A 9,071-nucleotide genomic window follows, 5' to 3' on the forward strand; every position below is an offset into this window, starting at 1 on the left:
GGGATTTGGGGGTTCTGGGACACATTTTAGGGTCAAAACAGGCAACTTTGAGATCAAACTGGGTCAACTGTGGGGTAAAAATGGGTTTGGGGGTCAAAGGAATGGGTTTGGGGGTCAAAGGAATGGGTTTGGGAGTGAAACTTTGGGATTCTGGGGGTGTTGGGTCAGATGTTGGGGTGAAATGGGTGGGATTTGGGCGGTTCTGGGGCACATTTTGGGCAAAAATAGGAGATTCTAGAGTCAAACAGGTTTGAGGGGTCAAAGTGAGGGATTTTGAGGTGACATTCAGGGATTTTGAGGTGAAATGAGGGGACTTACGGATTCTGGGGCACATTTTGGGGTCAAAACAGGCAGTTTTGAGGTCTAAATTGGGTCACTGTGGGGGAAAAATGGGTTTGGGGGTCAAAGTGATGGATTTCGGGGTGAAACTTTGGGATTTTGGGGGTGTTGGGTCAGATGTTGGGGTGAAATGGGTGGGATTTGGGCGGTTCTGGGGCACATTTTGGGAAAATAGGAGATTCTAGAGTCAAACATAGGTTTGGGGGGGGTTCAAAGTGAGGGATTTTGATGTGACATTCAGGGATTTTGGGGTCCGGTGGGGGTTTTAGGGTGAAATGAGGGGATTTGGGGGTTCTGGGGCACATTTTGGGGTCAAAACAGGCAATTTTGAGGTCAAACTGGGTCACTGTGGCTTCGTGCAATAGGGAACTTATCCCTATTGCAAGGCAAGTGGCCAAAATCACAGCTCAGCAGCGACTCGCTATCAAGGAAACTTGCAGGGATTGGGCCCCATCCTGAGGTCTCACGCTCTAGCACAAGCCTGGGATAAAGGAATCTTTGGTACCTTTAGACACCCATCCTCCGTGTCATCCTCGTCTTCATCTTTCTTCTTCCGTTTTGGCTTTTTCTCCTTTTTTTCCTTCAGTTTTTTCTTCTTCTTTTTGTTGGGGGAATAGTCGCTCCCTTCACTCTCCGATTTTTCCTCGATCTCTTCTTCGTTGTCTGACATTTCATCATTGCTCCCCTAAAAGAGAAAGCGACAGTGGAGAAAAAGCAGAGCCCCTCTCTGCTCTCTCCTCCAACAAACCCTCCGAGCCAACACAAAGCAACGGCCGTCACCAACCTCCCTCAAAGAACTCTGCCGTTACACCGCGGGGCTGGGGGGAAAAACATCGTGAAAATCGGATCTGGGAATGGCAAGAAACACCTGAGCATTGCAGGCACAGAAAGGAATCCTTGGTTCATCTGGACCTGCTTCTCCAGGGCAGTTCTGTGACCTACAGCCAACCTTCTGCCCCAATCCCTACCTGGAAACGAAGCCATCCCTCTCTCCCTTCCAGCAGCTCTCAAAACACATTTGCTCATACAAAGCAACTGTGGGAGCACAGGAAAAAGAGGAGACCACATCATGCTGATCAAGCCGTGTTTTGGAAAAGCTCATCTCGAGGCTTTTTCTCCAAACAGGGGCAAGAGAAGCGATGCTGAGCCTGCAGATGGATTCCTGCTCCACGTTGCACCCTGCTCCTCTGCAAGGGCTCAGACGCTGCCGTACCGCAGCATTCAGGTGTGGTTCTGGTGAGCAAAAGCAGGAGACAGCAAGCCAAGCAAGTGAATTTGGGCATTAAAATCAGCTGCCTGGTAAACCAAAGAGCAGCTGCTACGAGTGCTCCTCTTTAAGCCCTGCTTAAAGAGTCAAAATTCCCAAATAAGCACTATTTAGGTGATATTTTTCATCGCTATAACACAGGAAACGTAAGATATTCCATCTTTTGTTTGCTTACGGCTTTACACAAAGTCACATTCTCCTATCAGAGCATGAATAGTCGGGAAACTAAAGGAAAAAAAAAGGTCTCTATAGCCATGAGCAATCTTTGAATCACCAAACAGATATCACCCTGGGGTTTTGCTTGGCTGCTGTTTTCTTATCCTGCCCTGCTGCAGCAGAACCGTGTGACTACAGGAGGATTTCAGCTGCCACATGAACAAACAGTCCTGGTGGATGTACGGGGAGCCTGGAAAGGAGCAGGAGAGCGGAATGAATGCACGGGAGCCTTGTTGGATTCTTAGAGATACTTGATCACACACAGCTTCAGCAGCAAGGTGAGCCAACCGCTTCAGCAAGGGCTGGATGGATGCTCCACGGGCGCATTCCGCTTCTCCACCGGCAGAAGGGACCGTGCCTACACCACGCCGAGGAGGACACTGGTCAGGTGGAATTTCTTTCTGGGAGACAGCCCGTGACCTGCTGCACAGCTCTGAGAGCAACCACATTACCATCCTAACGGAGACCACCGCAGCGCTTGGGTCCCAAAAGAACCCGTGAGAGGATGCACGCGTTGGAGCATTCCTCCTTCCCACCCAGAGCCCTCAGCGGGAGGCTGCCCCGCAGGGATGGCTGAGCCCAGCACCACACACAGCACCCACGGCCACGTTCACCACCACAGCCCCCAGGATTTTATGGCAGTGCCCCACACCAACGCTCAGCGGCCATTATAGACTTCTGGTCCTTCTCGGTTCAGAACAAACCCAGCCTTTCCGCTAGCAGGGTTATAAACAGTTGTAATTTGGCACGGAATAATTGGTTGCCATGGTAACTGCTGCAGTACAGGTTGACATTCCCCCTCTCCGCTCCCTCCCCTGACAAGGACCCTCATCTCCATGCGCTGAGGTTCAAGCCGCAGCCTGGTTATTTTATGCAGATTTTTTTTCCTGGGGGTGGGGGGAGGTTTGCAGCATCGATTCCTGCGCCAGGGCTGCCGGCAGCGTAGCCGCGAGGTCGGTGGCTGCGGTGGGCAAATTCCTGTGCAGGAATCGCTCCTGCCCCACACCACGGTGACAAAACCAGGGGGACTGCAGGATGGCAGGAAGGCACGGAGCAGGCTGGCATCTCACCCCCACCTTCCTCTAACAGGGGGAAAGGCCACTTCCCCCCCAAAATGCTTGAGGGGTTCAGGAAAACGAAGACCCATTAAAGGCCCCCCCCCCCGATCTTTTCTCCCTCCTCTCCAAGGCAGCCTGAGTCCTGCTCAGCGCCTCCTGACAGCTACAGCAGCAGCTTCTCCCCGGCTTCAATGGATGAGGGAACAGTCTCCCGCAGGCAGGACGGAGCTTGGATAACACTGCCCACACAAGGCATTAATTAAAAACCCACCGGCACTCAACATTCCGCCTGTTATTTCCTCCTTTCCCTAGTACGGCAGCACCCAGAGCCGGCAGAAGCTGCACACGTTGTCTCCGCCAGGCTGGCACTGGCACGGAATGACAGAGGTGGAAATTACCACAGGGGTTTTGTTTTATTCTGCTCCCCCCACCCAAAAAACCCACATAGGAAAAAATATGGAAAGAGGGAGAGGGAGGAGAGGGCCTGAGCCAGCTTTGTGTGGCATCTGCAGAGGAAGAACATCATCACCATGGCCACCAAGGAGCAGATAACGCTTCCTTGGGGCCATGACTTGTGCAAAAGGCTGGCAGACAAGGCAGTGCAGGAAGGAATCGGCTTTCTTTACGTCCCATCAGCAGCAAAAGCACTTTAATGCGCTGCCTCATCCAGCCGGTTACAGATCCATCCTGCGGTTACAGATCCCACGGGGCGCGGTGGCGACGGCCGGCCGGGAGCAGGACTGCTCAGCCCCGCTTGGCAAGGGAAGGGTTGGGGATGCGCCTGGATGCGCCGGGCGAGGGATTTCTCGCCGGGGCACAGCGTCCCTGGAGAAGGAAGGGGCTGAAAAGCCGCAGTGTTCACCCCTCCCTCCCAGCAGTCCGATGGCACTCAGGTACCCAAAGCGGATGCTCCCACCTTCACGTCCCGCGGATGCTCCCACCATCACGTCCCGCGCTTCCTGACCAGACGCAGCCTTGGGAAAGCCTGACCCTCGAGAACACAATGCCTCGTCTTTGTTTTCCTACCGAAGGCCCAACAGCCCTTCCGCGTGCCAAATCCTACGAGCCCCTACACTGTCTCGCTCATAAAACACCCTTGGATCAGCACGGCCAACACTGACATCCAGTGAAATCCCCAAGCCCAGCCCTGGTTGTGGTGGTTTGCAGCCCTTTCCTCAAGACCACGAGCCCCAGGCACCGTGTCAGTGCAGAAGGTTCCAGAAAGATTCTTGGCTTGGCCCTGAAGACAACGGCAGGGAGGAGCCACACCGTAGCGCAGGCAGGAAGGCTTCAGCAAACAAGAACGGGCAGCACCATCGCTCACACCAACGCAGGCACCGAGCAGCCACATCGCTGCCGGAAGGCACGGTGGACCCTAATCGCCCTGAGAACCCTCAGAGTTCCTCTCCAAAGAACCCAAGACGGACAAGAAGCGCTCTCGCCCTGGCTCCGAGTCACCTCGCAAGACCAGGAGAGCATTCTCGCAGCGAAGGAACACTCCGGTAACGCCTCCCTTCCCATCCACAACCACCTGTGTGGCACCCGCCCCAACCACAGCTGAGAAACACCGCGGTGTGAAAGCCCACAGCTTTACCTCTTTCTTCCTCCTTCTGATTTTAGCAGCTTTGCCGTCTTTCAGCTTCTTGGACTTCTTTTTTTTCTGCACGGCAACTTGCTCTTCCGCGAAAAACTCATCCAGTCCTTCCAGTACCGCATCGTCTTCTTCTGGGGACAAAAGGGACAGCTCATACGGATGGAACGCACGGGCACGGACACCGCAGAGGCGTTTATCAGCTCAGGGGAGTGGATCCGAGTGGCAGCAGGAGGCACAGAAGTCCGCGGCCTCTCCTGGAGCCCCTCAGGCTGTGGAATGGACCAGGGGTCGCTCCAGCTGCTTGAGGGGCACCTGGATGGGCTGTGGGTGACGCTCAGGGACGCGGTGGTGGCACCGATGGCACCGCCGGCTCTCACCTGCCCATCCCCATTGCCCCAAAGGCCACGCCAGGGCTTCTATTTTTCATTTCCAAATGAAAAGCCAGGAGCATCCCGAGCCGAGGGGATGCAGATCTGGTTTGACTCCAAGAAAGGCCAAGGCAGTGGCCGTGCTCCACTGAATCCATGCGGAAGGGCTCACCCAACCCCAGGACCTGGCTGAGTGGAGACCCAGGTACACTGGATAATGGGAATAACTGGGATGAGTGGAGACCCAGGTACACTGGATAATGGGAATAACTGGGATGAGTGGAGACCCGGGCACTCCAGATGACGGGAATAACTGGGATAATGGGGATGAGCGGACACCTGGGCACACTGGATAATGGGGAAAACAAGGATAAGTGGGGACCCAGGCACTCTAGATAATGGTGATAACCAGGATAAGGGGGATGAGCAGACACCAGAGCGCACCGGAGAATAGGGATAATGTGGAAAATGGGGATGAGCGGACACCAGAGCACACCGGAGCATGGGGATAATAGGCGAAAATAGGGATAAGTGGAGACCCGGGCACTCTAGATAATGGGGATAACTGGGATAACTGGGATGAGCGGACACCAGAGTACACTGGAGAATGGGGATAATGGGGAAAATAGGGATAAGTGGAGACCCAGGCACTCTAGATAATGGGGATAACGGGGATGAGCGGACACCAGAGTATACCAGAGAATGAGGATAATAGGGGAAAATAGGGATAAGTGGAGACCCGGGCACTCTAGATAATGGGGATATCTGGGATAATGGGGATGAGCGGACACCAGAGCACACCGTAGAATAGGGATAACAGGGGAAAATAGGGATAACTGGAGACCCGGGCACTCTAGATAACGAGGATGAGCGGATACCCGAGCACATCGGAGAATGGGGATAACGGGGATGAGTGGAGACCCGGGCACATCGGATAACAGGGATAACGGGGATGAACGGAGATCAGGGCACACGGGATAACGGGGCCGAGCTGAGACCCGGGCACGCCGGATAAGAGGGATAACGGGAATAAGCTGAGACCCGGGTATTCCGGATAACAGGGATGAGCGGAGACACAGGCACAGCGAATAACGGCGATAACAGAACGAACGGGGATCTGGGCACGGGGATAAGCGGGATGAACTGAGACCCATGCCCACCGCATAAACCCGCCTCCTACCAGACAGGTCCTCCTCGTTCTCCGCGTCCTCCGGCAGGTCCCGCCCGGCCGCCGGGCCCCGCATCGCGGCCAGCAGCGGCCCCAGCGCCGGGGCCGCCACCGCCGGGCGCGCCGCTCCGCGCCAAGATGGCGGGGTCGGGCCACGCCCACTCCCGAGGCCACGCCCACTCCCGCAGCTCTTTTGGGAGTCCCGCCCACTAGAGACGCCCACGACCACGCCCACCATCGCGCTCATTGAGCCGCCCCGCAGCCTGGCCACGCCCACCACTACGCCAATTGGCCTGTGCACAAACCCCGCCCACCGCTGTGCTCATTGGGTCGACCCGAAGCCACGCCCGCCATCCTCACTTCTATGCCTTCACTGTATTCCCCGCCCCCTCCGCCCCTTCCCTCGTAGTCCCCAAAAAAGCCCCAATCACCCCCAAATCAACCCCTTCCCAGGCCCGCCGGCCGCCAGCGGAGCGCAGGCTGTCAACAACTTTTCCCCACTGTTTATTCCAGGAAAGTAAAACTGTACAAAATGGCTGCCAGGGGGGCTCAATCCTCCTCTTCCTCCTCCTCCTCATCCTGGTTGATCTGGAAGTAGCGCAGCTCGTAGCTCTCCTTGCTGTTGGCCACCACGCGCAGCCAGTCCCGCAGGTTGTTCTTCTTCAGGTACTTCTTAGTCAGGTACTTCAGGTACCTGCAGGGGGAAACATAGCTTAAAGGCAGCTCGGAATCCCCAGCCTCCGGCTCCACCACCCTCAAATTCACCCAGCCATCCCAAATCCCCCATTCCCACGGGCTTCCATTTCCTCCGGCAGCAACACATCCCACTAGGAATATCCTGCTGGGAAACACCAGCTATCACAGCAGCCACACAGAGGCCAGGACACCCCTCGCCCTCTACGGCTGCTGCTCTCACCACACACTCACAGCCAGACCCGTCTGAGCGGGCATCAACCACTGCCAGCTCCCGCAGGAGCTCCAGGGATGCGGCACCATCACAGAGACACCACATCAGCCGAAACATGGATGCTCATGGAGCTGGGCAGTGCCCCAACACCGCACGTGGTTTCCCTCCACCACTCTTCCAGAGCTCTGCCTGTCTCCCCGAGCGACCTCTGCCACGGCAAACACCGTGCTTATCAATGCCAAAGGGCCTGCGGCGCACAGAAATCCTTTTCCAAAGACCATTTGGGAACGAGCATCCCACAGTGTTTAACAGAGTCTTGGCATGACTCCTGCATCACTATTTCTTTTCACAACTGGGCCCTCCCACCAGCCCGGCTCCTGTCTGAATGCCAGCAATCCCCGGTCAAACTCCTACCAACAGCAACTAACCAGAGCGACTGACCATAGCTCGGCACGAGCCCGGCACGTGCCAGCACCCAGGGCTGCCCCATCACCTCACCTCTTGGAGAACGGGACCTCCGACGTGACCGTGATCTTGCTCTTGCTCCTCTCAATGGTCACCACGCCCCCGCCCAGGTTTCCCGCTTTGCCGTTCACCTTGATTCTTTCCTGCAGGAACTGCTCCTGCAAGAGAGGAATGCCAACACTTAGCCGGAGCCACCAGCTCTCACCGGACACGGCCGTGGAAGCTCACCTGCGCCCAAGACTTTGGCTTTGCGCGAGAGCTGGGAAAGAAAAAGAAGCAACAATACACCCAGGGAAAACAAAGGAAAGCTTTATTCCTGCCAGCCGGGAAGCTCCAAGCCTGCCAGCGCCTTCCACAACAAATCCAACTAGCCTATCCAGACCCACACAAGTAAGGTTCTCCAGTCTGAACGCACTGGCTTAGTGAGGGAGGGACACATTTCCTGCCCTCCAAGGGGACAGACAGTGAAGCGACAGCCACGTTAGGATCCTCCACGACACTTCAGCCACAGCCCCGCACTGCAAATCCCAACTGGAGCACAGATTGAATGAAATCAGGTGAATCAGATTGAAATGCAGCACGCTCAGCCCTCGCCATTCCTCAAAGCGTAATGAAAAATCAACCCCATAAGGAATGACTGGCAACGCTGATCGACACGCAGATAAAACACTTGAACTACAGCGTGTTTACAAACAACAAGCGTCCGGGAGCCTCCAACCTGCCTTTGTCTGCAGGAAGCTTCCCAGCACTGCAGACTTTTACGCTGCACTGTGGTGAGGGGCTGGAACAAAGCAGGGGGAGGCAGGGGCTGCTGGAGCAGCGACAGGGGCTGTTGGGAACAGAGCCAGCAGTCCCCTAAAAGGCCTGGAGGAGCAGAAAGGCGGTCACGCCTGACCCAAGGGCAGCCTCACACTCACAAAGTTGGCGGCGTCCATGATTCCATCCTCCACAGGGTGGGTGCAGTCCAGGGTGAACTTCAACACCTGCTTCTTTTTTTTACCACCTTTTGCTGCAGGCTTCTTCTGCAGCGAGGGAAAAGGGAAAGGCGTGAGGGACTGCCCATGGGTCCGGAGCAGAGGGGAGGGAGGATACGGCCAGAGCGAGCCCCAGGTTGGAGGGACAGGGACCAGACCGTGCTCCAGACTGTGGCGAGAGGGGAGAGGGACGGGCTGGGATCTGGGCCAGGAGCAGCAAGGATAGGGATAGGGCCTGGGATTAGGGCTGGGGGGCAGCGGGGAGAGCGATGGCGGCCGGTCTGGGATTTGGGCGGGGGACAATGAGAAGAGGGATGGGATCTGGGAACAGAGGGACAGGGGGCGAGCCACGATTCGGATCGGATGCGGTGGGGTGAAGCCCGGGCCGGGGTTTAGCCCAGAGGCGGTGAGAAGAGGCACGGGGTGCGGGTCAGGATCCCAGCCAGCAGCAGCGGGGAGAGGGCCGAGGCCCGGGGGCGGCGGAGCGAGGGACGGGGACCAGGCCGGGCCTGGGGCCGGGGGCAGCGGGACGAGGGACGGGCGTCGGGGAGGGGTCCGGCAGGGCCCGGCCCGGCCGCGCTCACCACAGGCGCCATGGCGGCTCCGGCGCGGGGCGAGAAGGGAGGGCGGCGCGCCGCGCACGCGCACGCGGGCCCTCGGGCGAGCACCGCGCATGCGCTGGCAAGCAGGCAGCCCCAAGCGAGCGCCGAGAACT

The 9,071-nt window shown here is 57.0% G+C and overlaps 2 protein-coding genes across 4 annotated transcripts in view; both read right to left on the bottom strand.

Moving 5' to 3' along the window:
- Nucleotides 1-6,263, bottom strand: part of CHD5 (chromodomain helicase DNA binding protein 5) — a 30,067-nt gene extending 23,804 nt beyond the window's left edge. For 2 of the 3 annotated variants that reach the window (XM_054085895.1, XM_054085893.1), the window contains exons 1-3: nucleotides 6,023-6,263; nucleotides 4,475-4,605; nucleotides 845-1,024 (exon numbers count right to left, since the gene is read on the bottom strand). In XM_054085895.1, coding sequence (XP_053941870.1) covers nucleotides 845-1,024; nucleotides 4,475-4,605; nucleotides 6,023-6,257 — 546 coding nt within the window. In that variant the 5' untranslated portion in view covers nucleotides 6,258-6,263. The remainder of the gene's footprint in view (nucleotides 1-844; nucleotides 1,025-4,474; nucleotides 4,606-6,022) is intronic. The other variant, XM_054085894.1, reaches the window with a different exon arrangement.
- A 235-nt stretch (nucleotides 6,264-6,498) lies between these two features.
- RPL22 (ribosomal protein L22) lies at nucleotides 6,499-9,062 on the bottom strand. Its single transcript, XM_054085869.1, has 4 exons — nucleotides 8,941-9,062; nucleotides 8,300-8,404; nucleotides 7,416-7,540; nucleotides 6,499-6,704 (listed from the first exon to the last, which is right to left on the bottom strand). The coding sequence occupies exons 1-4, from the start codon at nucleotides 8,950-8,952 to the stop codon at nucleotides 6,560-6,562; spliced, it is 387 nt and encodes a 128-aa protein (XP_053941844.1). The 5' UTR covers nucleotides 8,953-9,062; the 3' UTR covers nucleotides 6,499-6,559.
- Between the last annotated feature and the right edge of the window lie 9 nt (nucleotides 9,063-9,071).

The sequence above is a fragment of the Cuculus canorus genome, chromosome 21 (assembly GCF_017976375.1).
Source record: "Cuculus canorus isolate bCucCan1 chromosome 21, bCucCan1.pri, whole genome shotgun sequence".
Classification (NCBI taxonomy): domain Eukaryota; kingdom Metazoa; phylum Chordata; class Aves; order Cuculiformes; family Cuculidae; genus Cuculus; species Cuculus canorus.